This window comes from Meles meles, chromosome 20 (assembly GCF_922984935.1).
Source record: "Meles meles chromosome 20, mMelMel3.1 paternal haplotype, whole genome shotgun sequence".
NCBI classification, from domain to species: domain Eukaryota; kingdom Metazoa; phylum Chordata; class Mammalia; order Carnivora; family Mustelidae; genus Meles; species Meles meles.
In genome coordinates this window covers 10,318,457-10,342,625 of record NC_060085.1, presented here as the reverse complement: position 1 = coordinate 10,342,625, position 24,169 = coordinate 10,318,457, and the positions used below count along the sequence as shown (strand labels likewise).

General features: G+C 39.9%; 1 protein-coding gene and 1 pseudogene across 1 annotated transcript in view; both read left to right on the top strand.

Annotated features, from left to right (window-relative positions):
• Window positions 1-520, top strand: part of LOC123932165 — a 28,684-nt pseudogene extending 28,164 nt beyond the window's left edge.
• Window positions 521-12,595: 12,075 nt separating this feature from the next.
• The window catches only part of LOC123933177 (adhesion G protein-coupled receptor E2-like), a 32,317-nt gene continuing 20,743 nt past the window's right edge, over window positions 12,596-24,169 (top strand). The window contains exons 1-3 of the mRNA XM_045992187.1: window positions 12,596-12,731; window positions 14,686-14,745; window positions 22,813-22,962. Coding sequence (XP_045848143.1) covers window positions 12,596-12,731; window positions 14,686-14,745; window positions 22,813-22,962 — 346 coding nt within the window. The remainder of the gene's footprint in view (window positions 12,732-14,685; window positions 14,746-22,812; window positions 22,963-24,169) is intronic.

Here is a 24,169-nt window from a genome sequence, read left to right as displayed (position 1 = left end):
AAATGCTCTACTCATCAAAATCTCAACCTTCAAACTCTTTCCTCTTCCCAGCAGATGTTCTTGCTGACTTCTTCATATAGAAAACAGGAGTCAGCAGTAAGAAACAAGGTTAATTTTGAACTCTCAAAAACACCAGTCATTTGGCATCTTGTTCATTGTTTCCTCATTCCACCTTGTCACCACAGATAGACAAAATATGCTTCCTACCTTTTATGGCTAATCCCTCCACCTGCACTTCTAACTTCTCAGTAACTTGACATTACTGATTACACACTTTCTTTCTAATATATTTGGTCTCATGTCCTCAATAACATCCTTTCCACCTGCACTGCAACTTGTTAAATCTCTGAGTCTGAAGTATTAATGTTATATGTTTGATTCCTCCTTCTTCTTCCTCCAGATGTTCAAACCTAGATTTTACCTCCATCATTCTACCAAAAGAGCTATCTCTTAGGCCTCCAATGTTCTCCACTTTTAAATATCTTCTGGTCCTCTTAGGTTTCTTGGCAGCGCTGGGTAATCTTGGGAGGACTGAATGCTGTTTGCCTCCTCCATTTTGAAATACTCCTCTTGTGTGTCTGGCTTCTATGACTCAACATTCCCTGGAAAACTTGCTAACTTTCTACCTGAGTTTTATTCATCTTCTTTATATTTCAACTATGCTACCTGACTTCATTCTAAAAACACTTCTCTTCTCATAGGTTTCATAAGAATCTCAAGAAATTATGATGTATGCAGATTAATGTTTAGGAACGTTAATGAGTACCTTTCAAAGTGTACATCATGCCTGTATATTGAAGGAGGCAGCCATGGGATATGGGGGAGATTTTTCCTATTTTGCTGTATATATACACTGATAACATTATTTAAAAAGAGAAGTCACATATTTGTGATTGAAAAATAGAAAGAAAATTCTTAGTTGCTGCAAAGCACAAGAAAGAAATTCACATGACGTGGATAACTATCTACTTTTCACTTTAAAGTGTTCACATCTAGAAGGGCCTTCTCCGGATTATGGGGGCAATGCACAACTTTTTTTGGTGTGTTTATATTTTCCATATCAGTTACCTTCCAAGCAATCTTTTTCCCTAGAAACCATTAATCCTCCACAAGACATAGACTTTCCTTTGGATCTAAGTAAAGAAGAGGCATGAACAACATCCAGTCACCCGCAATATGGCAATATGATCTCACTTCACTATGTGGAAGTCCCCAACTGCTTCTTGAAGCAGACAGTATACAGTACTGTTCCCAACATGCAAATACCCCCCAAAAAACAAGCCCCTCCCCACAAAAAAACCTACAAAACTAAGTCCCAAGCAGAAATCCCAGACTGATCTTCTAGCACATTCTTAGGATGTTTTAGCAGCTGGGAAATTCAGTTTGTATTGGACTGAGTTCAAATATTCAGCTGTTTGCTCAGATATTTGCTGTTTATTACACTGTAGACAAACTATTTTATATCATATATCTTAGCTTCCTCATTTCAAAGCCCTCTCACTATTCTCCCTGACTCTTTCCAGCACAGCTTCTGATTTCTCCCACCTAGCTCCTCCACGACTCCACCCCTCTTCTCACCATCGGGCCCTCACCTTCTCTCATCAGGACTCCTAAACCATTCTGGCTCATCCCTTTGGACCACAAAAGTCTCCCTCATTCTCTAACTCTCTCCAATTCCTTTCCAGCCCATTCTTCCCATTTCTCATATATCCCACATGCAGAATTCCTACTTCCCAGCTTCATAGACTTCCCAACACTCAAGCCTTAGATTACTCACCATGTTCCTGGACGTGGCCACCCAATACTGAAATTTCAATTCCACTTACTGCAGATCAATGGTCTTGGATCTCCAGGTACAGGAAGCAAAGGGTTCTGGTACCCAGATTCCTATAATCACAAACTTCCAGTTTCCAGATTCTAAGGTTTCCAACTTCCAGGAATCAACCGCAAAGAACTGAGACCCAGCTAAGGAATTTCTTCTTCATCCAGGGGAGTGCCTCCCATCTTCTCTGCTGTTAAAAGCCTCAAAGCCCAAAGAACCCAAAGAGCATGATGACCTAAGTGTGTTTACTGAAGCATTGGAAGGCAGAAAAGCACAAGCCACTCGAGTGAACCATCAATAGGAAATGAGAAGTTATTTTGGTTTTAAGGAATGTCAGTTCACGGACACAAAGATCAAATCACTTCTACCTATGTTGACATGGAAAAATCTCCATGTACAAGTGGTTAGGTATCCATAACAGAATACTTTATAATTCTAAAACCTTAGAATTATTCACAGTTTAATGTTTATACAGATATACTCTTATCTAAATTTCATAATTAAGTTATAGATTCTAGTTTGGCAGAACAAATTACAATTTATTGATATTAGAGAATACTTATTTAAGGGAGGTTAGGTCAAGGTGAAGATCAATCAGATATCTATTGTGTTTGTGGTGTTATGTTTTTAACAAAATGTATTCATGTTTTAACTTATTATCAAAAACAAAGTTTTAGGGCACATGGGTGGGTAAGTTGGTTAAACAATTGCCTTTGGCTCAGATGATGATCCTGGAGTCACAGGACTGAGAGCCACCTGGGGATCCCTATTCAACAGGGAGGCTGCTTCTCCCTCTGACCTTCCCTCCCTTATGCGCTCTCGCTCTCTCTCTCTCTTTCTCTCTCTCTCTCATTTTCTCTCTCTCAAAAAAATAAATAAATTTTTAAACAATAAATTTTTAGGGGCACCTGGGTGGTGCAGTGGGTTAAGCCTGTGCTTTTGGCTCAGGTCATGATCTCAGGGTCTTGGGATCGAGCCCTGCATCAGGCTCTCTGCTCAGCAGGGAGCCTGCTTCCCCCACAATTTCTGCCTGCCTCCCTGTCTCTCTCGGTCAAATAAATAAATAAAATCTTTTAAAAATAAATAAATTAATTAATTGATTAATTAATTTTAAAATGTTTTAAATAAGGTGCCCTCAGAGTCCTGTTAAAGGTAAGAATACCATTGCTAAAAAGCAAATATAAAGCATGACATATTCCAACTCTAAATCTTAATTAGTTCTCTGCCCACAACACTTCTTGAAATTCCTGATGTATATGGAACATCTGGTATCTCTTCTTAAGCTGTGGATTCTGAGTGAGTAGCCATAGGATATTTACCTTTGTTTAGGAAGCAGGACTTGGGGAACAATCTCATGGTATCCATGTTAAATACTCATTTTAAAATACTTTGAACATCCATACCTGAATTGTGCTACCTGAATTCATACCTGAATTCTTTGTGCTACCTCCAAGCTCAACCCCATGGAATGGAAAAAAAAAGAAGAGTAACAGACAAAAGAAGAGGTACAGAAAAAAGAAGGGGTACCAGAAAGAAGAGGTACCAGAAAGAATAAAGCAGTCATTATTTAGAGAAGGCATGATTGTCTGCTGAGAAGTCTTCAGAGAATTCACTGGAAAATACTGACAGTCCAATCACATCCAGATAGCAAGGTCAACATTCAAGATGCAATGGTTTTCCTATCGAAGGAAAAACAACTTTAAAATGCAAAAGCCCAATGTTGGGTATTAAGGAGGGAACGTATTGCATGGAGCACTGGGTGTTATATTCAAACAATGAATCATGGAACACTACATCAAAAACTAATTATATGCCATATGGTGACTAACATAACATAATAAAATATAAAAATTAAAACATTAATTAATTAATTTTAAAAATAAAATAAAATTTAAAACTAAATCTCTAAGTACCTGAGAACCATCCTACAAGAAATGCATGTACTTTCTCAAGAAGAAAACTGTCAAGTGTAAAATAAGAAATCATAATCTAGAGAGTTATGTTGGTGGGGTGGAGAAGTCTTAATATTATTAAGAAGCTATTATTTCCAGGGACACCTGGGTGGCTCAGTTGGTTAAGCCACTGCCTTTGGCTCAGATCATGACTCCAGTGTCCTGGGATCAAGTCCCACATCTGGCTCCTTGCTCAGCAGGGAGCCTGCTTCTCTTGCTGCCTCTGCCTGCCTCTCTGCCTGCTTGTGGGTTCTCTCTCTCTGTCTCTCTCTCTGGCAAATAAATAAAATATTTTTTAAAAATATATTAAAAAGAAGCTATTATTTCCAAACCATGAGAGACTGGACTTGAGAAACAAACTGAGGGTTTAGGATGGGAGGAGGAATGGGGGCTTGAGAGGGCCTGGTGGTGGGTATTAAGGAGGGCATGTATTGCATGGAGCACTGGGTGTGGTGCATAAACAATGAATCTTGGAACAGTGAAAAAATAAAATTAAATTAAAAAAAGAAAAAATTAAACTAGAAAAAAATACAGAGGCACAATTACTCTTAGTTACAATTTTTCAGTTCCACAAAGACTACGAATTCTGTGGTGCCTGAGAGGCTCAGTCAGTTAAGCATCTGCCTTCAGCTCAGGTCATGATCCCATGGTCCTGGGATCCAGCCCCATGTCCGGCTTCCCGCTCAGTGGGAGTTTGCTTGTCCCTCTCCTCTGCCCTTCCTCGCTCTCTCCTGCTCTCTTCTTGTGTGCTCTCTCTCTCACACAAATAAATGGATAAAATAGTTTTAAAAAGAAAAACAAAAAAAGTTATTATTTCCAAATTCATCCGTCAGTGCAATCACAATAAAAGTCCCAAGACACTTTTGTGGAATTTAGTCAACTAGCCATAAAGTGTACATAGAAGAAAAAATGTGACAGAAGTGACAGTTCACTTGAAGAATAGGTGAACAGGTGCTCACAATGGCCTATTTCTACTCTCTACTTTATCTCGACCAAACATTAATCAGGCCTCTCTCTTTCCTACAGGCCCCTGAATTCTGCTTACCCTCAAATCTGAGCAAGTACCAAAAAAGTGGAACATGCCCTCCCCATCAAACTTTCCTGGGAATTGGCTGACCACAGCAAGACCCTCTTTTTGTCACAACACACTGATAATTTCCCCTTATTTGTCCAGCTTCCCCTCCAAAAATGCTGCTTATTCTGTCTGGTTCCTCCTTTACCCTATAAAATAAAAATATTTTTCTGTATTTTGAGATGCTCGTCGATTTCTGAGATCAGAAACTTCTCCCTGCTGCAATAGTCCTTCTAAGTAACTTGTCCCTTTATTCAAGCCCAGATTTAAATTTATTGGACATAAAACACAGAAATTGCCTCATAACATCCATAAAAACAAGACCATGGCATTTCTTAATGCGTGGTATTGTTCCAGGAATAGAAATTGAGTCTATGAATCAAAATAAAGGACACGTCATGTATAGCAATGTAACATTTCATAAAAATGACATTTCAAATCAGTGTGTGAAGCATTGCATGTGAAGTCAGGGAAGTCACAGATTTCCTCAATAAATGGTGTCGGGACAACAGGCTATTCATTTAGGACAAATTATTTATTGAACAAATTCCAAGTATATTAAATCTATTAAAATTATTAGAATATTAGAAAATGAGGGGCAATCTCCTAGACAATATTAAAGCAAAATGAGTATAGTCAATAATTGAAAACCTGGACCAAAATGAAATTCTAAGTTTATGGTGATACCATCCTCAAGCTCATCTTTATTACAATTGTAATAGGATTGATATTTACCCTGTTCATTATCCATGTGAGCATGGACATGCAGAATCATCAAGTGGCATGGGTTTTCCAAGATACCCCCCAAAGCCGTACAGTGAACAGGGTGTGCAAGTCATCCAGGACCCTCTACAGCAGGTGACTATTTGACTGATGCATCTTCAGTGTCTGTCCCACCTTCCAACTTGTTTGCAGAGTCCCATCTCTGGGGAAGTCCTGAGATAGGCCAGTCTATTAGCCATCAGAGTCCAGTTTGGAAGGGGCGGCTGGATTGTATCTGATTACAATCTGTTCTTCTGGTTCCTAGGGCTTCTGTTAAGAACAAGAAAAGGGTGAATCAAGAGGGACTATGACTAGGGGTACCTGGCTGGCTCCGTCGGTCGAGCATGTGACACTTGATCTTGGGCTGGTCACTTCAACCACCACATTGGGTAAAAAAATAAATAAATAAATTGTGTGAAGAGACATTTCATATGGAACATCACTATTTCCTTTCACAGTCTTCAGTATTGTTGTGAAATAACAATAATAATTGTATTAATAATCTCCATATTAATTGCCTGTGTATACACTTCTAAACATGTTTAGTTTTGCAAATCTTTGTAATTCTTCTTTCCTTTTTGGTTATGTTTCTTCTATATCTACTGAAATGGAGATTTTCATGTTTGTTGAATCTAATAACAATAAATTATTTTGGATTTAAAAAGAGAGATAGATTACTTTAAAAATAAGACTTTTTTAAAAAGAGGGAATATAATTTTGATTTATTAACATAACTTAATTAAAATTTTGTACTTGAAAGGAGAAATTTGGCCTTATTTCCTCTGTTAAAACTCCATCTGTTGCAATTGTGTTTGTTGTTCTTTATTCTTTTATCCCTGTGAAAATGGATGTTCTTGCTCTGCGGTAATATTTATCTCTTGACTTTTCAAAGTAGTATTCCCTTATTTACCAGAATAACCTTAGAGGCCTAAAATTGTTGGTGGTTTCCCTTCCAATTTAGCTGCCCCCCGAATTCAAATGAATATTTTCTCTTCTTCCTTTACCCTTCTCCAAATATAAAGCAGGTGACAAGGTTTTTTTTGGGGGGGGGAATATTTATGTTGACAGAAGACACCATATTCAGAGTCTGAATGCATGTGATACAATAAAAAAATTTTGCAGGGTCATATAGAAGCTCTATTTTTAATTTCTTGAGGAATCTCCACACTGTTCTCCAAAGCGGCTGCAACAACTTGCATTCCCACCAACAATGTAAGATGGTTCCCCTTTCTCCACATCCTCTCCAACAATCATTGTTTCCTGTCTTGCTAATTTTGGCCATTCTAACTGGTGTCAGGTGGTATCTCAATGTGGTTTTAATTTGAATCTCTGTGATGGCTAGTAATGATGAACATTTTTTCATGTGTCTGATAGCCATTTGTATGTCTTCATTGGGGAAGTGTCTGTTCATATCTTCTGCCCATTTTTTGATATGATTATATGTTTTGTGTGGAGTAACCTTAATTTTAATAAGGAATTGTTTATCTCAAAATTCCAAGGACCTCAGATTCAAAACCACATTTACATTTTTGCAGTGGGAAATCAACCTTTTGTCTGTACTGTCATTTGCAAATATCTTCTCCCATTCTGTGGGTTGCCTTTTTGTTTTGTTGACTGTTTCCTTTGCTGTGCAAAAGCTTTTGATCTTGATGAAGTCCCAAAAGTTCATTTTCGCTTTTGTTTCCTTGGTCTTTGGAGACATATCTTGAAAGAAGTTGCTGTGGCTGGTATCGAAGAGGTTACTGCCTATGTTCTCCTCTAGGATACTGATGGATTCCTGTCTCACGTTGAGGTCTTTTATCCATTTCGAGTTTATCTTTGTGTACGGTGTAAGAGAATGGTCGAGTTTCATTCTTCTACATATCTCTGTCCAGTTTTCCCAGCACCATTTGTTGAAAAGACTGTCTTTTTTTCCATTGTACATTTTTTACTGTTTTGTCGAAGATTATTTGACCATAGAGTTGATGGTCCATATCTGGGCTCTCCATTCTGTTCCACTGGTCTATGTGTCTGTTTTTATGCCAGTACCATGCTGTCCTGGTGATCACAGCTTTGTAGTAAAGCTTGAAATCAGGTAACGTGATGCTGCCAGTTTTGTTTTTGTTTTTCAACATTTCCTTAGCAATTCGGGGTCTCTTCTGATTCCATACAAATTTTAGGATTATTTGCTCCAGCTCTTTGAAAAATACCGGTGGAATTTTTATCAGAATGGCATTAATGCAAGTTGGTGCAGCCACTTTGGAGAACAGTGTGGAGATTCCTCAAGAAATTAAAAATAGAGCTTCCCTATGACCCTGCAATTGCACTGCTGGGTATTTACCCCAATGATACAGATGGAGTGAAAAGAAGAGCCATCTGTACCACAATGTTTATTGCAGCAATGCCCACGGTCACCAAACTGTGGAAAGAACCAAGATGCCCTTCAACGGACGAATGGATAAGGAAGATGTGGTACATATACACGATGGAGTATTATGCCTCCATCAGAAAGGATGAATACCCAACTTTTGTAGCAACATGGACGGGACTGGAAGAGATTATGCTGAGCAAAATAAGTCAAGCAGAGAGAGTCAAGTATCATATGGTCTCACTTATTTGTGGAGCATAACAAATAACATGGAGGACATGGGGAGATGGAGAGGAGAAGGGAGTTGAGGGAAACCGAAGGGGAGATGAACCATGAGATACTATGGACTCTGAAAAACAACCAGAGAGTTTTGAAGGGGCAGGGGGTGGGAGGTTGGGGAAACAGGTGGTGGGTAATAGGGAGGGCAAATACCGCATGGAGCACTGGGTGTGGTGCAAAAACAATAAATACTGTTATGCTGAAAATAAATAAATAAATAAAAATATTTTTAAAAAATTTAAAATTTTTGAATTATTTAACAAAAGACATATAGATATAGGTTCATATATACACACATATGTATTCTTAATGCCTTATAGTCAGTAAGAAAAATAAAGTGGGGATGCCTGGGTAGCTCAGTGGGTTAAGTTTCTGCCTTTGGTTCAGGTCATGGTCTCAGGGTCCTGGGATCTAGCCCTGCATTGGGCTCTATGCTCAGCAGGGAGCCTGTTTCTCCCTCTCTCTCTGCCTGCCTCTCTGCCTACTTGTGATCTCTCTCTGTCAAATAAATAAAATCTTTTAAAAAAAAGAAAAATACAGTGTATAAAATAAGGCATGCAAAATATAGCAGTATATAATTCACAGAGATGACTGTAAAAATGCAAAGACATATAAAAATTGCAACACTGTTAATGAGATACGAATTCATATATTTAGATAAATGAAAGCATTTGACAATACATAATTTATCTGTAGAACCTAAACCTCCTAATAATTAAATAGAAACTTAGAATTAAAAAGTTGAAATGTCTTTTGAAGATCATCTAGACTGGTTGTGTCATTCTATCAATAAAAGAACCTGTCCATCCTTCAGAGAGACTGACTTGTATTCTTGAAGTCTTTGAATTTTTTCCTGTCCACAATATATATTGGACATGCTTTCCTGACAATTTTAAATTCCTGTGTCTTTCTTCTATTAATTTCCTTCTAAATGAGATAAATGATTAACAAGAGCCTAGGGGTCACTTACGCCACAGATCAACAAAATTTTTCATATTAAAAATGAAAAATTAAAGAATATGTGATAGCAGTAGTGTTGATTCCTTGTGGAAAATTGATCCTCTCCTATGGCACCTGGGTAATTTGATACAATCTCATTACATAGAAGAGTTGCAGAATTTATTACAGTGTAAAATATATATGCTCTGTAACCCAGTATATAAGCCACCTAGTCTAAGAAAATTTTAAAATGTTCTCCTTATGGTATTGTTGAGACATTCACTGCAGCATTATTTTAGAGATGGGAAACAGGAGACCATCTAAATATGCATTATAAAGGAGAAAAGCAAAATATATTTCTAATCTACATATATACAACAGCAGCTGAAAAGAAAGACGTGGATCTATATATAGTGACATGTAAAACCTCTCCAAATATTGTTCACTAAAGAGTAAGTTGAGAACAATGTACATAGTAGGAAGAACTTTATTTTAAAAACATAACCTCAGCTAAATTATATATAAACAATTTTATACAAGACAAAAACACCACTCAAAGATACAGTGAAGGAAGATAGAACAGGGAACTTGGGACCCAAAAAACTCTGCTGTGGCGAGTCCCACAAGCTTCTGTTTGGCTTCATCTATCCCAGGCTTGGAACTGAAGAGACTGGCAGCCCAGAAATGTCAACAGGTGCAGACAACAAAAAAATGTCCCCGAGAAAATACAGTTCTTCCTATCCAAAGGACCAGGAAAGGGAGCACCTGGCAAAACAGAAAATATTTCAGCAGTAACTGCCCAATTCCAACCAAACAGCGGAGAAAAACTGACCCCACACTTCTTTTCCTCAGCAAAGATCAAGTCTGGAAGCCCAGACCTCTATCCTTGCCCAGCTGTGATGAAGCGTTCCTTCCCATCCCTTGGGTTTGTGTCAGAGAAGGAGCTGGGACTTCCATTGTGTCAGAAGAGGCCATGTGGGGAGCAGTAACAAGGCATCCCTGCAATCCCACATCAGGGTGATGGACACAGAGGTTTGGCATTGAGGGAGAACTTCCAACTCCACCAGGAACAAAGTACCCCTCCAACACAGGAGCATCAGCAGGCTGAGAGGGAATTCATTCCCACCCTTACTTGCCAGCAACAACATGGCCACTCTTCCCCCAACTCCCAGCATAATGTCAGAAGAGTCTTCCAAAACAGAAGAGTTTAATAAAATCCAGTTTCAAAACACAATACTATAAAGACCAAGGATACAATTTAAGAAATCAGTGTCATACCAACAACCAGGAAAACCTCAACTTGAGATGACACAAATGTTAGAATTATCTGACAAATATCTTATAGCAACCACCATAAAAAAAATGTTCTAATGAGTAATTACAAGCAAACTTTTCTGAAATAAATGAAAAAAAAATAAAAAGTCTTAGAAAAGAAGAGAACTTGGATAAAGAAACAGATGATTACGAAGACCTAATGGAAATCTAAACATGAAAAATACAAAAAGTGAAATGAAAACTCTATTGGACAGGCTTACTAGCAGAATGGGGACAAAAGAAGGGAAATATCAGTAAATCTGAAGACAAAACAATATAATTTATGCAATCTGAATAAGACAAAATAAACTACAAAAAAACATTATCAGCATCTGGGACCTAGAGGACTACCACCAAAAATCTAATATTTCTGCAGTTGAATTCCATGAAAGACTCTTAATTCTAGAAAACGAGCTGAGGGTTGCTGGAGGGGTGGTGGGTGGGGAATGGGGTAACTAGATCATGAGCACTGACTGTTATATGCAACTGATAAATTATTGAACTGTACATCTGAAACTAATGATGTACTATATGTTGGCTAATTGAATTTAAAATTTTTTAAAATGAATTCCCCTAGTGATTTTCATTGCTGCCAGAAGAAAAAGTAATAAACATTCAATTTATTTTAGCAGAATAGAAAATGAATTCTGAGGGAGATAGAGAATATGGAACTGAAAAATTCTTCAGAGGGAAAAAATGGTTAAAATTTCTCAGATGTCCAAAAGACAAAAACATAGATTCAAGAGGTTGAAGAAACTCCAAGCAGAATTAACTTAAAAAAATCAGGGCCAAAATACAGTATAATCAAACTTCTGATAACTAAAGACCAAGAAAAAAACCTTGAAAGCAATGAGAGATTATGATACCTTATCCCTATGGGAACAAACTCTTCAGATATTGGCTCATCTCTCATCAGAAATTATGGAGGGCACATATTGCCTAGAGCATGGGGTGTGCTGCATAAACAATCAATCTTGGAACACTGAAAAAAGAAAATTAAATTTTAAAAAAATCATGGATGCCAGTGGAATGTAGCACATTTTCATGGCATGAATGAAGGGATAAAGAAAATGTGGTGTCCATATGTATACAATGGAATTTTATATATACATATATGAATATTATTCATCCAGGTACAAAATAAATAAGTCATGGAGATTTGAAAGTTGTTAACAGAAAAGATCTTAAAAGTTCTCATCACTTAAGGAGGGCACATACTGCATGGAGCACTGGGTGTGGTGCATAAACAATGAATCTTGGAACACTGAAAAAGTAAAATAATTTTTTTTAAAGTTCTCATCACACACACTCACACACACATGCACATGCACACACATGAAATTTGCAACTATGTATGGTAATGGATATCAAGAAGATATATTGTGGTGATTGTTTCACAATATATACAAATATCAAATCATTATGTTGTATACCTAAAACTAATATAGTGCTGTATGGCAATTATACCTCAATAAAATCGTCTTTTAGGGGCACCTGGGGGGCTCAGTCAGTTAAGCATCCAACTCTTGATTTTTTCTCAGGCCATGATCTTTGGGTTTTGGAATAGGATACCACGTTGCAGGGGAGTCCATACTGAGCAACAAGTCTGCTTGAGATTCTTCCCTACCCTCCCCTCTGCCCTTCCCCCCACTCACACTCTCTCTCACTTGCTTTCTCTCTCTCTCTCTCTAAAATAAATAAGCACAGGGTGTTATATGCAACTAATATATCATTGAACATTATATCAAAATCTAATGATGTACTAAAAGTTAGCTAATTAAATTTAAATAAAATTAATGAATTGAATAAAAAAAAATTTTTTAAACTGTCTTTTAACAGATAATAAATAATGAATTCTGTTGACTCTGATCCAAAGTCTTCATGGGGTAGAAAAATGAGCAGAGTAATTCCTCATGTTGGGAAGTTCTTATAATACACAGGATCACATCTTCTTATACCACAAAGATTTAAAAACCACCTTCAAGGAGGCTTTCAGTACAAACACCATGAATGCTATGCAAATACTTAAAAAATAGGAGTGAAGTTTCTGAGAAGTTAATCACAAGACAGAGTCTCAGGAAAGAAAGGATCCAGACCGGTGGTTTCCTATGGCAGTCCCTCTGGAGCCCAAGCCAGACTTAAAACAGGAAGTCTTTATAACACACACAGACCAAGACAAGACGTCCTCTGTGCCTGGGCTCTCAGTTGTCTGCATCATGAGAAACAAAAATCTACTGTTGCCAGGTAGGTAGAATTATAACAATAATGACAGATAACTAAAGCTATCTGGGAACTCTCTATCCAGTTAGAGAATATTCTATGTTCTTAATAATCTGTTTTGTTTTCTCACTTTCTCTCTAAAGGACAAAGGGAAGAGATTTTAAGAAGGATGTTGGCTCATTTATATCTAGTCTCAAAGGAGAAAATCAGTAAAACTCCTGGAGCCAAACAAACAGAGATTTGCCATTTTACCAGCTATATTGGCCCAGTTTCTTCAGAGAAAGAGAACCAATATAATGAGTGTGTGTGTGTGTGTGTGTGTGTGTGTGTGCGCGTGCGCGCGTATGAGAGAGAGAGAGAGAGAGAGAAAGGGGGTGAAGGAGAGAAAGAGAGAGATTCATTCATTTTAAGGAATTGGTTCATGCAGTTGTGGAGGTTGGGAAATTGATATTATGTAGGGCAGGCCAGCAGACTGACTTGATGTTACATCTCAAGTCTGAAGTCATTCTGAAAGCAGAATTTCCTCCTCAGAGGAGGAGGGCAGTCTTTTTTCTCCTGAGGTCTTCAACTGATTAGATGAGGTCCACCCACATTATGAAGGATAATCTGCTTTACTCTGAGTCTACTGATTTAATTATTAATCTCATCTAAAAGACACCTGCCCAGCAGGTGTTTGACCAAATATCTCGGTCCAGCCAAATTGATACATGAAATTAGCCCTCATACTACCTATACTATTTTTTTTCACAAGGGTACATAACAAAATTCTCTGAAAACTCTAATGAACTAAGAAAAACATCATCTTCTAGTCCATGGGTTTTGTGTGGGTCATGGAATGGTTGAAAGGGCAATAACGGTGCATAATAGGAAGTACAGCTTAATGCTGATTGTTCTTTATTTCCCTCAATAGTTGGGATAATACCTGTTACATAGCAAGCTAAGTGTTCCTTATATATTATATATTATCCTTGTTAGTTGTAATTTGTTCCCTTGTTTTTGTGAAAACAGTCACATTTCTTATCATCTGATGTGTGGAACATGATTATTTTTAATGCTGGGCACATTTTAGAAAATAGTATGAAGGCACTGACATATGGAAAGATTTTTCATAGAGTTCATTGCCTCCTATGAATGGAATGAGAGACACTAACAGGTGGGCAGGTGATTGCCTGTAGAGTAATCCCTTCACACTTGTAGTGGTTTTGATACCATGAAGCCTGTCCAGTGACTCAGGACCAACCTAGGAGATAAAGGGAAAGGCTGTGCCCTCAATGCCTGTAGGATGGCCAGGAGCTCACTTGTTATGAACTTGTTATGGGCTCACTTGTTATGGGCACTGCACTTGGAGAGGCCACTTAGCCAGGAGACGGTGGCTGCTGGCGCCTTAGTTCTTACCCCTTACTTACCTCAGTTTCCCCTCTTGTGTTTCCTGGGCTTCCTGCCTCGCCAATACTACTGTAAGCTGGACTCAGACTTGGGGCTGGCTGACTCCCAAACCCATGCTCTTCTTGTGTGCCAAAATATGTAGGTTAAACAGGGGGTAATAATCCTCTAAGAGAAATCCTCAAGGTAGATTTCTGCCATTGTCAGAGAACAAAGGACCTGGCTATGGGCAGAGCACACCAGTCTGTGGACTTTGTGCATCAAAATTTATCCCCTCCATCAGGAGAGGCTGTAATTTCTAAGTTGTGTCCCTGACATCAGCTGTCTGTGTATATTCTGTCCCCTTACCTGTAACACTGAGGCTCCCTGAGGATGGTGTCCATTAGTGACTCCTTATGGAATCTAGGGAAAGGGAGGTAATAGGGCAGGTCCTATATAAGGTACAAGAGTCTTATGGATGTTGCTGGAAAGCTGTGAGTTGCATGGTGAAAGCCAGATCCCTAGGAGGCAATGAGCATGCCACCAGGAGTTGAAATTGGAACTCCACTCTCCTCCCTTTGTTCTCGCACTGTTTTTTTTTTTTTTCCTGCTGTAGGAATTTTGATGCTGCTGCTGCTGCTGTTGACATTGGGAGCTGCAGCCCAGTACAGTAGAGGTGAGTCTGCAGGCTTAGTGACATAAGCTAAGTCATATTCTGGGTCTGGGTTCTACACTGACAAGGGGAAAAGGAGGCTTATTCTCCAAGTGAAGCTCCAAGATGGTCTTCTGGAGAAACTATTTCTTCCTCTCCAAATGTCCAGTCTTTGGTCTTTTCGTCTTGGTTGCAACCGTCCCTTCCCTACCTTCCCCTGCTCTACTCATGGACTCTCAGCTGGCAGCTGACTTCATCCAATTCTGTGAAACTTCTGGCTGTAGTCTCCATCCCCACTGCTAGTTCCCCCACACCTGTGCTCCCTGGTGCCCTATGAACTCTCCAGGGCCAATGCCACCACCTGTCGCTGTTCCCTGGGATTCAGTTCTTCATCGGGGAGATCTTTACCAGCCTGTTGGAGAGCTTTGATGGTATAGGGGCATGGGGTGGTGGAGAGCCAGGGAATCAGAGAGGAGAAATGGTGGAGCATTCTAAGCCCTCAGCCTCACTGGGAGTAGCACCCAGCACTTCATCTGGGAAAAGAGAGAGGTGACAGGGCAGGGGAAGTATGAGGGAAGTAGAAGGTTTTCATGATCAGTAGGTAGAGTGTTGAGAGCTTACACAGCAGAGCTGAGCTATGTGGGTTCAAAGTCCAGCTCACAGCTGATTATATCTGACATGTAGGAAATTATTTCTCCTCTCTGCCTCAGTTTGCCTGTCTGTAAATTGGGGACAATCATTGTACCTACCCCCCATAGATGGAGTAAGATTTAAAATTCACATGTATAAAGAACAGATAAAGACTAGTTCAAAGCAGACTGTCAAACACAGGCTATTATCATGGTCACTGCTGTTATTACTGTGATTATTCTCATAGCACAGAGAAAGGGGAGAGAAGTGGAAGCAACAGGAGAGAAGAAATACCCATTGCCTGGAAGCTCAGGGCTTCCTCCTGGCATGAGTTCACCAGGAACTCCTGTCCCCTCAGGATCATGGCTTCCTAATTTGAATTTCCTCCAACAATGCATAAATTTCCCCTTTTCCCACATCCTCACCAAAAGTTATTATTTCTTGTCTTTTTTATAACAGCCATTCTGACAGGTGTGAGGTGATATCTCATTGTAGATTTGATTTGCATTTTCCTGATGATTAGTGGTGTTGAGTACATTTTCATGTACCTCTTGGCTGTTTGGAGGTCATCTTTGGAAAAATATATATTCAGGTCCTCTACCCGTCTTTAAATTGATTAAAAATAATAATATTTGGGAGGTTGCTATTGAGTTGTATGAATTCTTTATATATTTTGGATGTTAATCCTTTATGTGATGATATAATTTGCAAATAGTTTCTCCCAAATCATCGATAGGTTTTTAATTTTGTTGATGCTTTCCCTTACTGTACAGAAGTTTTTAGTTTGATATGGTCCCACTGGTCTATTTTTGTCTATTGTTGTCTTTGTTTTTGGTGTCGAGTCCAAAAAAATCACTGCCTACACCAACGTCAAAAAGCCTAATTCCCATTTTCTTCTGTGAATTTCATGATTTCAGGGTAGCATCATTTTTTAAATTATCAAATTTATCCAAAGTCTTACAACTAATAAAGTGATAGAAGCATGTCCAGATATAAAACTAAGGTGTTTTTAAGTATTGGTGAGGATGTGGAGAAAAAGGAAACCTCGTGCACTGTTAGTAGGAATGTAAATTGGTGCAGCCACTGTGGAAAACAGTATGGAGGTTCCTCAGAAAATTAAAAATGGAAACACCATATGATCCAGTGATTTCACTACTGGGTATTTACTCAAAGAAAACAAGAACACTAATGCAAAAAGACAAATGCACCAACATTTATTATGACATTATTTACAATGGCCAAGATGTGGAGGAAACTCAAGTGTTCATCCATAGATGAAATGGTAAATAAGATATGGCATCCATCTGCAATGGAATATTACTCACTCACAAAAAAGAAATCTTGTCATCTGCAACAACATGAATGGGCCTAGAAGGCATACCGTCAAGTGCAATAAGTCAGTCTGAAAGAGACAAATCCTGCATGATTCCACATATATGTTGAATATAAAATATAAAATAAAACCATTTCTTTTGATGGCTGCATAGTATTCCATTGTGTATATATACCACATCTTCTTTATCCATTCATCTGTTGATGGACATCTAGGTTCTTTCCATAGTCTGGCTATTGTAGACATTGCTGCTATAAACATTCGGGTACACGTGCCCCTTCGGATCACTATGTTTGTATCTTTAGGGTAAATACCCAGTAGTGCAATTGCTGGGTCATAGGGTAGTTCTATTTTCAACATTTTGAGGAACCTCCATGCTGTTTTCCAGAGTGGTTGGACCAGCTTGCATTCCCACATTTGCGACGACGTGGATGGAACTAGAGCGTATCATGCTTAGTGAAATAAGTCAATCGGAGAAAGACAACTATCATATGATCTCCCTGATATGAGGACATGGAGAAGCAACATGGGGGGGTAGGGGGATAGGAGAAGAATAAATGAAACAAGATGGGATTGGGAGGAAGACAAACCATAAATGACTCTTAATCTCACAAAACAAACTGGGGGTTGCTGGGGGGAGGTGGGATTGGGAGAGGGGGAGCGGGCTATGGACATTGGGGAGGGGATGCGAACCATAAGAGACTATGGACTCTGAAAAACAACCTGAGGGTTTTGAAGGGTCAGGGGTGGGAGGTTGGGGGAACAGGTGGTGGGTAATGGGGAGGGCACGTTTTGCATGGAGCACTGGGTGTTGTGCAAAAAGAATGAATACTGTTACGCTGAAAAAATAAATAAAATGGAAAAAAAAATAAAAATAAAATAAAACCAGACTCTTAAATACAGAGAACAACCTGGTGATTGCCAGGGGGAAGTGGCAGGGGGATGGGCAAAATAGATAAATGGGATTAAGAGTTACAAACTTCCACCTATAAAATAAATAAGTTATAGAGACGAGGATCATAGCATGGGGAATATAGGCAATAATACTATAATAATATTGTTTGGTGACAAGTGATGACTACACTCACCATGGTGAGCACTGAGAAATGTTTAGAACTGTTAAATCATTGTGTTGTACATCTGAAATTAATATAACACTGTATGTTAATTATACTTCAGTGAAAATGTATCTTTAAAAAGAAAGAAAACATTTCTAAAGTCTTTTATATTTGAGTATATTTGACACGCAATGTTACATTATTTTCAGATGTAAAACATAATGATTAGACAAATTTATACATTATACTATGTTCACCACAAGCGTAGCTACTCTCTGCCCCCATAAATCAACAGATTGCTGTTATATTCCTTATGGTGTGTCTTTTCTTCCCATGATTTATTCATTTCATAATTGATAGCCTGCATTTCCCACTCCCCGTCACCCAAACTCCGGCCCCACTCTCCTTTGGGGACCATCAATTTGCTTTCTGTATGTATAAGTCTGCTTCTGCTTTTTGTTTTTTGCATGTTTTATTCACTTGGGTTTTCTTTTTTTAGATATCATTTATGAGTGATACCATATGGTATTTTTCTTTCTCAATCTTATTTCACTTAACATAATACTCTCTAGGTCCATTCATATTGTCTCAAATGGCATAATCTCATCCACTTTATGGCTCTGTAACATTCCGTTGTGTATATACCACATGTCCCTTATCCACTCACCTGTTGACAAATACTCAGGTTGCTACATATATTGGCTACTATAATAATGCTGTAATAAACAACAATAAAAAATAAGCTAAAGAGCCCTATGCAAGAAAATAAGATAGTATTGTTTAGCACTGTTTAAATAATTTATTTTCCCCCTGAAATATCTTTAAGTATACTTTTTAAAGTATACTTATACTTGTTAAATATACTTATTTTTAAGTATTTTTAATATCCCCCTGACTTTTTGTCTTGCAAAATATGCAAAAATAAATTGAAAATAGAGCACAGCAAAGCAGTGACAGCTTGTCTCTAGTCCTCTTGGCCTTCAGTAGGGGCAGCTGGAAGGAGGACTGGCAGCTGGAAACATCTGCTCTCATGTCCACTCGGTGGCTGCTGGCTTCCTCACAGTATGGTGACTAGTTACCAGGGGTAGCTGTCCCAAGACAGAGCCATATGGAATCCCTTTGTTACATACTGCCTTTTGTGACTTAGCTTCAGGAGTCATGCACCAGCATTTTTGACCAAACTATCCAGCACAATTAGAATCATCAGATTCCGCTATTTCATGGGAAAGGTGTCAAGGAATTTGAGAACATGTTTTAAAACCACCTAGCAAAATGAACAATTTGGTAAACAACATGTGTTGGAGAGGATGTGGAGAAAGGGGAACTCTCTTACACTGTTGATGGGAATGCAAGTTGGTGCAGCCACTTTGGAAAACAGCGTGAAGATTCCTTAAGAAATTAAAAATAGAGCTTCCCTATGACCCTGCAATTGCACTACTGGGTATTTACCCCAAAGATACAGATGTAATGAAAGAAGGGCCACCTGTACCCCAATCTTCATAGCAGCAATGGTCACAGTCACCAAACTGTGGAAAGAACCAAGATAAGGAAGATAAGGAAGATAAGGTCCTTAAGGAAGGAAGATATGGTCCATATATACTATGGAGTATTATGCCTCCATATCCAGAAAGGATGAATACCCAACTTTTGTAGCAACATGGACGGGACTGGAAGAGATTATGCTGAGTGAAATAAGTCAAGCAAAGAGAGTCAATTATCAGATGCTTCGCTTATTTGTGGAGCATAAAGAATAACACAGAGGACATGGGGAGATGGAGAAGAGAAGGGAGTTGGGGAAAATTGGAGGGGGGAGACGAACCATGAGAGACTGTGGACTCTGAAAAATAAACTGAGGGTTTTTGGAGGGGAGGGGATGGGAGGTTGGGTGAGCCTGGTGGTGGGTATTGTGGAGGGCACGTATTGCATGAAGCACTGGGTGTGGTGCATAAACAATAAATTCTGGAACACTGGAAAGAAATTTTAAAAATTAATAAAATAAAACCAACTGGCAAAAAATATATATATACTTATTTTTAAGTATTTTAAAAGTATCTTTAAGTGTTTTTTAAGTATTTTTAAGTATTTTTTAAGGATACTTAAGTAAATTTTCAGGGTACCTGGGTGGCTCAGTCAGTTGAACACCTGACTCTTGATTTTAGCTCAGGTTGTGATCTGAGGGTCCTAGGATGGAACCCCAAGAGAGAGGGAGACAAATAGACTGCTCAGCTTGTCTCCTTCTCCCTCTCCCTCTGCCCCTCCCACTGCTCCCTCGCTCTCTCTCTCTCTCAAATAAACTTTCTTTTAAAAATATTTTCAAAACCCAAGAATTAAATTACTATGTATCTGCCTAAGAAATGATACAAAATTAGAAGGGTATGCTCTTAAAAATCTTGTTATAGCTGAATATCTTTTCAAAACATTTAAATAAAGGTAACATAATTTTAACTTAAAAAGAAATAAGTCATGGAGCACTGGGTGTGATGCCAAAACAATGAACACTGTTATGCTGTAAATAAACAAATAAAAAAAATAAAATTAAAAAAAAAGAAATAAGTCAATCAGAGAAACCTAATTACCATATGGTCTCACTCAAATGTGGAACATAAGCAATAGGGCAGAAGATGATAGGGGAAGGGAGGGAAAACTGAATGGGAAGAAATCATTGAAGGAGACAAACCATATGAGACTCTTGATTGCAGGAAGCAAACTAAGGGTTGCAGAAAGGGAGGTGGGTGAGCAGATGGGGTAACTGGGTGGTGGGAATTAAAGATGGCATGTGATATGATAAAAAATAGTGATAATAATAATAAACAAATAAATATAATAATGGTCTGGTGAAATAACCTTAACTTCAAAACAACACAGTTGTTAAAATATACTGAGAAAGAAGGAAAGAAAGAAAGAAAGAAATTTCAATCTCATAAAGAAAATCAACAATTTTTCTCAAATCAGAAAAACAAATAATTGGGTCATCTGAGTGGCTCAGTCAGTTAAACATCTGCCTTCAGATCAGAGGCATCCCAGGGTTCTGGGATGGAGCCCTGCATCAGGCTCCCTGCTTAGTGAAAAGTCTGCTTCTCCCTCTCCTGACTGCTGCTCCCCTTGCTTGTGCTCTCTCCTCTCTTTCTCTCTCCGTCAAATAAACAAAATAAAAATCTTTAAGAAAACAAAAATTGCTTTTCCTTTAAGATGAAAATAAATACAACTAGAATAATGGAAGTTGATACTAAAGTTTGCTTCAAAAAACATTTTATAATGACCCCGAGGAGGTTTCTATTCAACAAAATAGGATCATAAAAGGAAAGGAAATTCTAATACTTAAAAATGGTTAAGATGGAAAATTTTGTTGTGTGCATTTGGCCACAATGAGAAAATAGGAAAAAGCAAGAAAATATACAGTTTTTACACCAAGAAATATTTTCATGTACTCAAAATAGTCTTAGATGCATATCTATTGATAAGTAAAGGAAAATTTTCTAATATTTTTGAAAAGAAAAATATACCCTAAAACTTACCAGTAGTCTGTGTAATGGACTTATACATGGTTTTCTTTGTTTTCATTTTTTCACATTTTCTTTGTCCTTCTAAGTATCCATGTGTCATTTAATATATGCGGGAAAGTTAATTTACCATGGAATCAAAGGTGGTGTTGGGACTCCCGCCCAGCCCCTCTACAGCTGAGAGGTATCCCTAATGGATCCCCTGCATTTGTGCATGTATGACCCATGGAGGCTCATGGCTGGGTGAGCATGGCGAGGAGCCCTGCTGAAGGTGTGCCTGGATCCCAGCTCCTTCCTGGGAGCACGCCTGTCAGGTTGAGGATTTCTCATATCATGTCTTCCCCTCCTGCACTCGTCATTCCCACCTGTCCCCCACTTGACTTCACCCCACCCAACGACCTTGAAGGCAAGTGTCCAGATATTTCCACCATCTGAGAAGAGAGGAGGGCTGTCCCGTTGCCCAGATTGGGGTGCACATGAATGCATTATGTGTGTGTCTTCCCACATCCTGTCATGTCCTGGTGCTGACACCCACAGCCTGGCCTGGGGCCTTAGAAGGGGCATCCATGAGTTCAGGTAGGACACTCTGCTCTGGGGGACCCAGTTGCCTGCCCTGACTCTGCATGATGCCATGAGTTCTTTCAGGCTCTAAGTCATGTTGCCCTGTTTGGAAGGTACAGGATGACACATTCTGTCCTTGCATTTTGATACATTCTTGACTTGCTAGTTCTCATTCAAGTGATATTTTTAGCCAGGGATGAGTCAGAGCCCCTGCTCTCTGGGTCCCTGAGATACTCAGTGACCCTGTCTCATGAAACTCTTTCCTCTCATGTGTAGAGAAGAGGGAGAGGTAAGAGACCAGACCAAGCCCCCCTCCCCCAGTGACTCAGCTGTGAGAACCTACATGCTGCTTCCTCATTTCATATCTGTGACGGGCTCTGATAAGAGAAACTTCCTTCAGGTTTGGAGGTAGCAAGACTCCTCCAGAGACATCCTGGGGCTTCTTGAAAATGCCTGATATTGGGATCCTGGGACAGTGGATGATGAGGACTCTGGGGGGATCTTGGGCCACCGTTGAGTAATGGGAATTGGAAGCTGCCAATGGACAGTGGCCAGACCACCTGGCTTTACCCTCAAGTGGGAAAGAGTGTTACTCTAGACAGACTCTAGCTGTGACTCCGTTCACTGACTCAGCATCGAGAGTGGTCTTCAGCGCCACCATCATCCTGACTGGAGCCCACCCCAGGTCCCCAATAGTGCAAGCAGAGACTTAGTGCCTCAGTCCACCCCACAACACCTGCAGAAGGGTATGCTGACGTCCTTTCAGCCCCTATGATGACACAGCAGAGTATCTGAATCCAGGTGCCCTCAGACCCAGCCAGAGAGCAGAGATGAGCAGAGCAGTGAGCAGGCTTCCTACAGCAGCTGTCTCCAGCTCAGACCTGCCCCAGGAATGCCACCAGCAAACTGAATTCTCTCCAGTACCTATGGCTGAGTCAGGCTGGAGGCCAGGGTCTCTGCCTTATGGAACTGATTCCTTTGAGACATGATCCTTTATATTATATTCTAGACATCAACATGTGTGAACAACCATTGAGAAAGTCCTGTGCAGCCTACGCTGACTGCCGGAGCATGGACGACAGTTACTGCATGTGTGGCCCAAGACAGGAGCTCATTTCTGAGACAGCATTCAGGAATGAGAGTGAGAACATGTGTCAAGGTAAGAAAGACTTTAAACCTTCTATCTCCCCATCCATAAGGTTTGGGGTCACTAAAATCACATTTTCAGGCATCAGAGAGCTGTTCTGGGCACCTATCTGAGTTCTATGCCTCTCCAAACCCCATGGCTCTGATACCTACACAAAGTGCCACTCACACAATTTTGGAACATCTTCCCTTCCCACATGGCACTTTATTTTCAGAAAACAAAGGGGTGGCATTCAGGAGACTTCACAAGCTCACAGCATGTTATGTTTCAGTGCAATATCCATCTTCTTCTGCTTCATCAGTAGTGACCAGGATGAGATCTTCCCAGCCCACTGCACCCTGCCCCAGAATCCACACAGGCTTGGTCACACCAGAATGGACACAGGAACCCTGTCCAGAATTGTAGGAAGGAGGGGATATTCGAGGGTAGGCCCACATTTCCTGGCCAGTGTTCCCCTAGCCAACATCCCCACCTGGAGAAGATACCTCCTGACATAGTGAACTGGCTTCTTGGCTTTCCGGCTTTAATTCCCCCTGAAAGCTCTGCCCTGAACCTCCCTGACAATTTTAGTTTATAGGCCTGTAGGCAACTCAGGTGACTGGGACCTGGAAGATGTTGTATGGGGGTGGGCAGAGTGATGTGGACCACCCTACACACACTCTGGGATTTAGGTGAATGGAAGAGTCTTCCATCTGGACCAGATGGAAAGAGAGGGGACCATTGTAGAGGCCTGACCCTCTTCCAAGGAGGCCAACCCAGGCCCCAGTTAACCCAGACCACTCAGAGACAGAAGATGGAGGGTGAGCCCCATTTGGCAGTGCCCACAGGTCTATACCACTGGTGGGAGTCCAAGGGCCAAGAAGACAGAAGCATCTGCCACCTCTTGCCCATCAGCACCTGCTCTGTTCTCCAGCCACCTTGCCCTCATCCACCACTGGCCTTGCTCAGATGCAGATTCTCACCACCATCTTTTAGTCCAGAGATTCCTTCATGGGGATCAGGAAAGAAAACTTCACTGCCCCAAAGCTGCCTGACTGAATGTCAGCCCCACTATCTACCACAGCCCTGGTGGCCACTGTCCAGGTGACCCTGCCTGTCCAGCTTCACCTTCATTCTCTTGACTCTTGCCCTCAAGCCCTTAAAAGGCCTGGCTCAGGTATGGGTTTTGCCCATCTCTGTGGAGCTGGAGCCTCAGAGTTAACGTGGATGGGAGCATGCT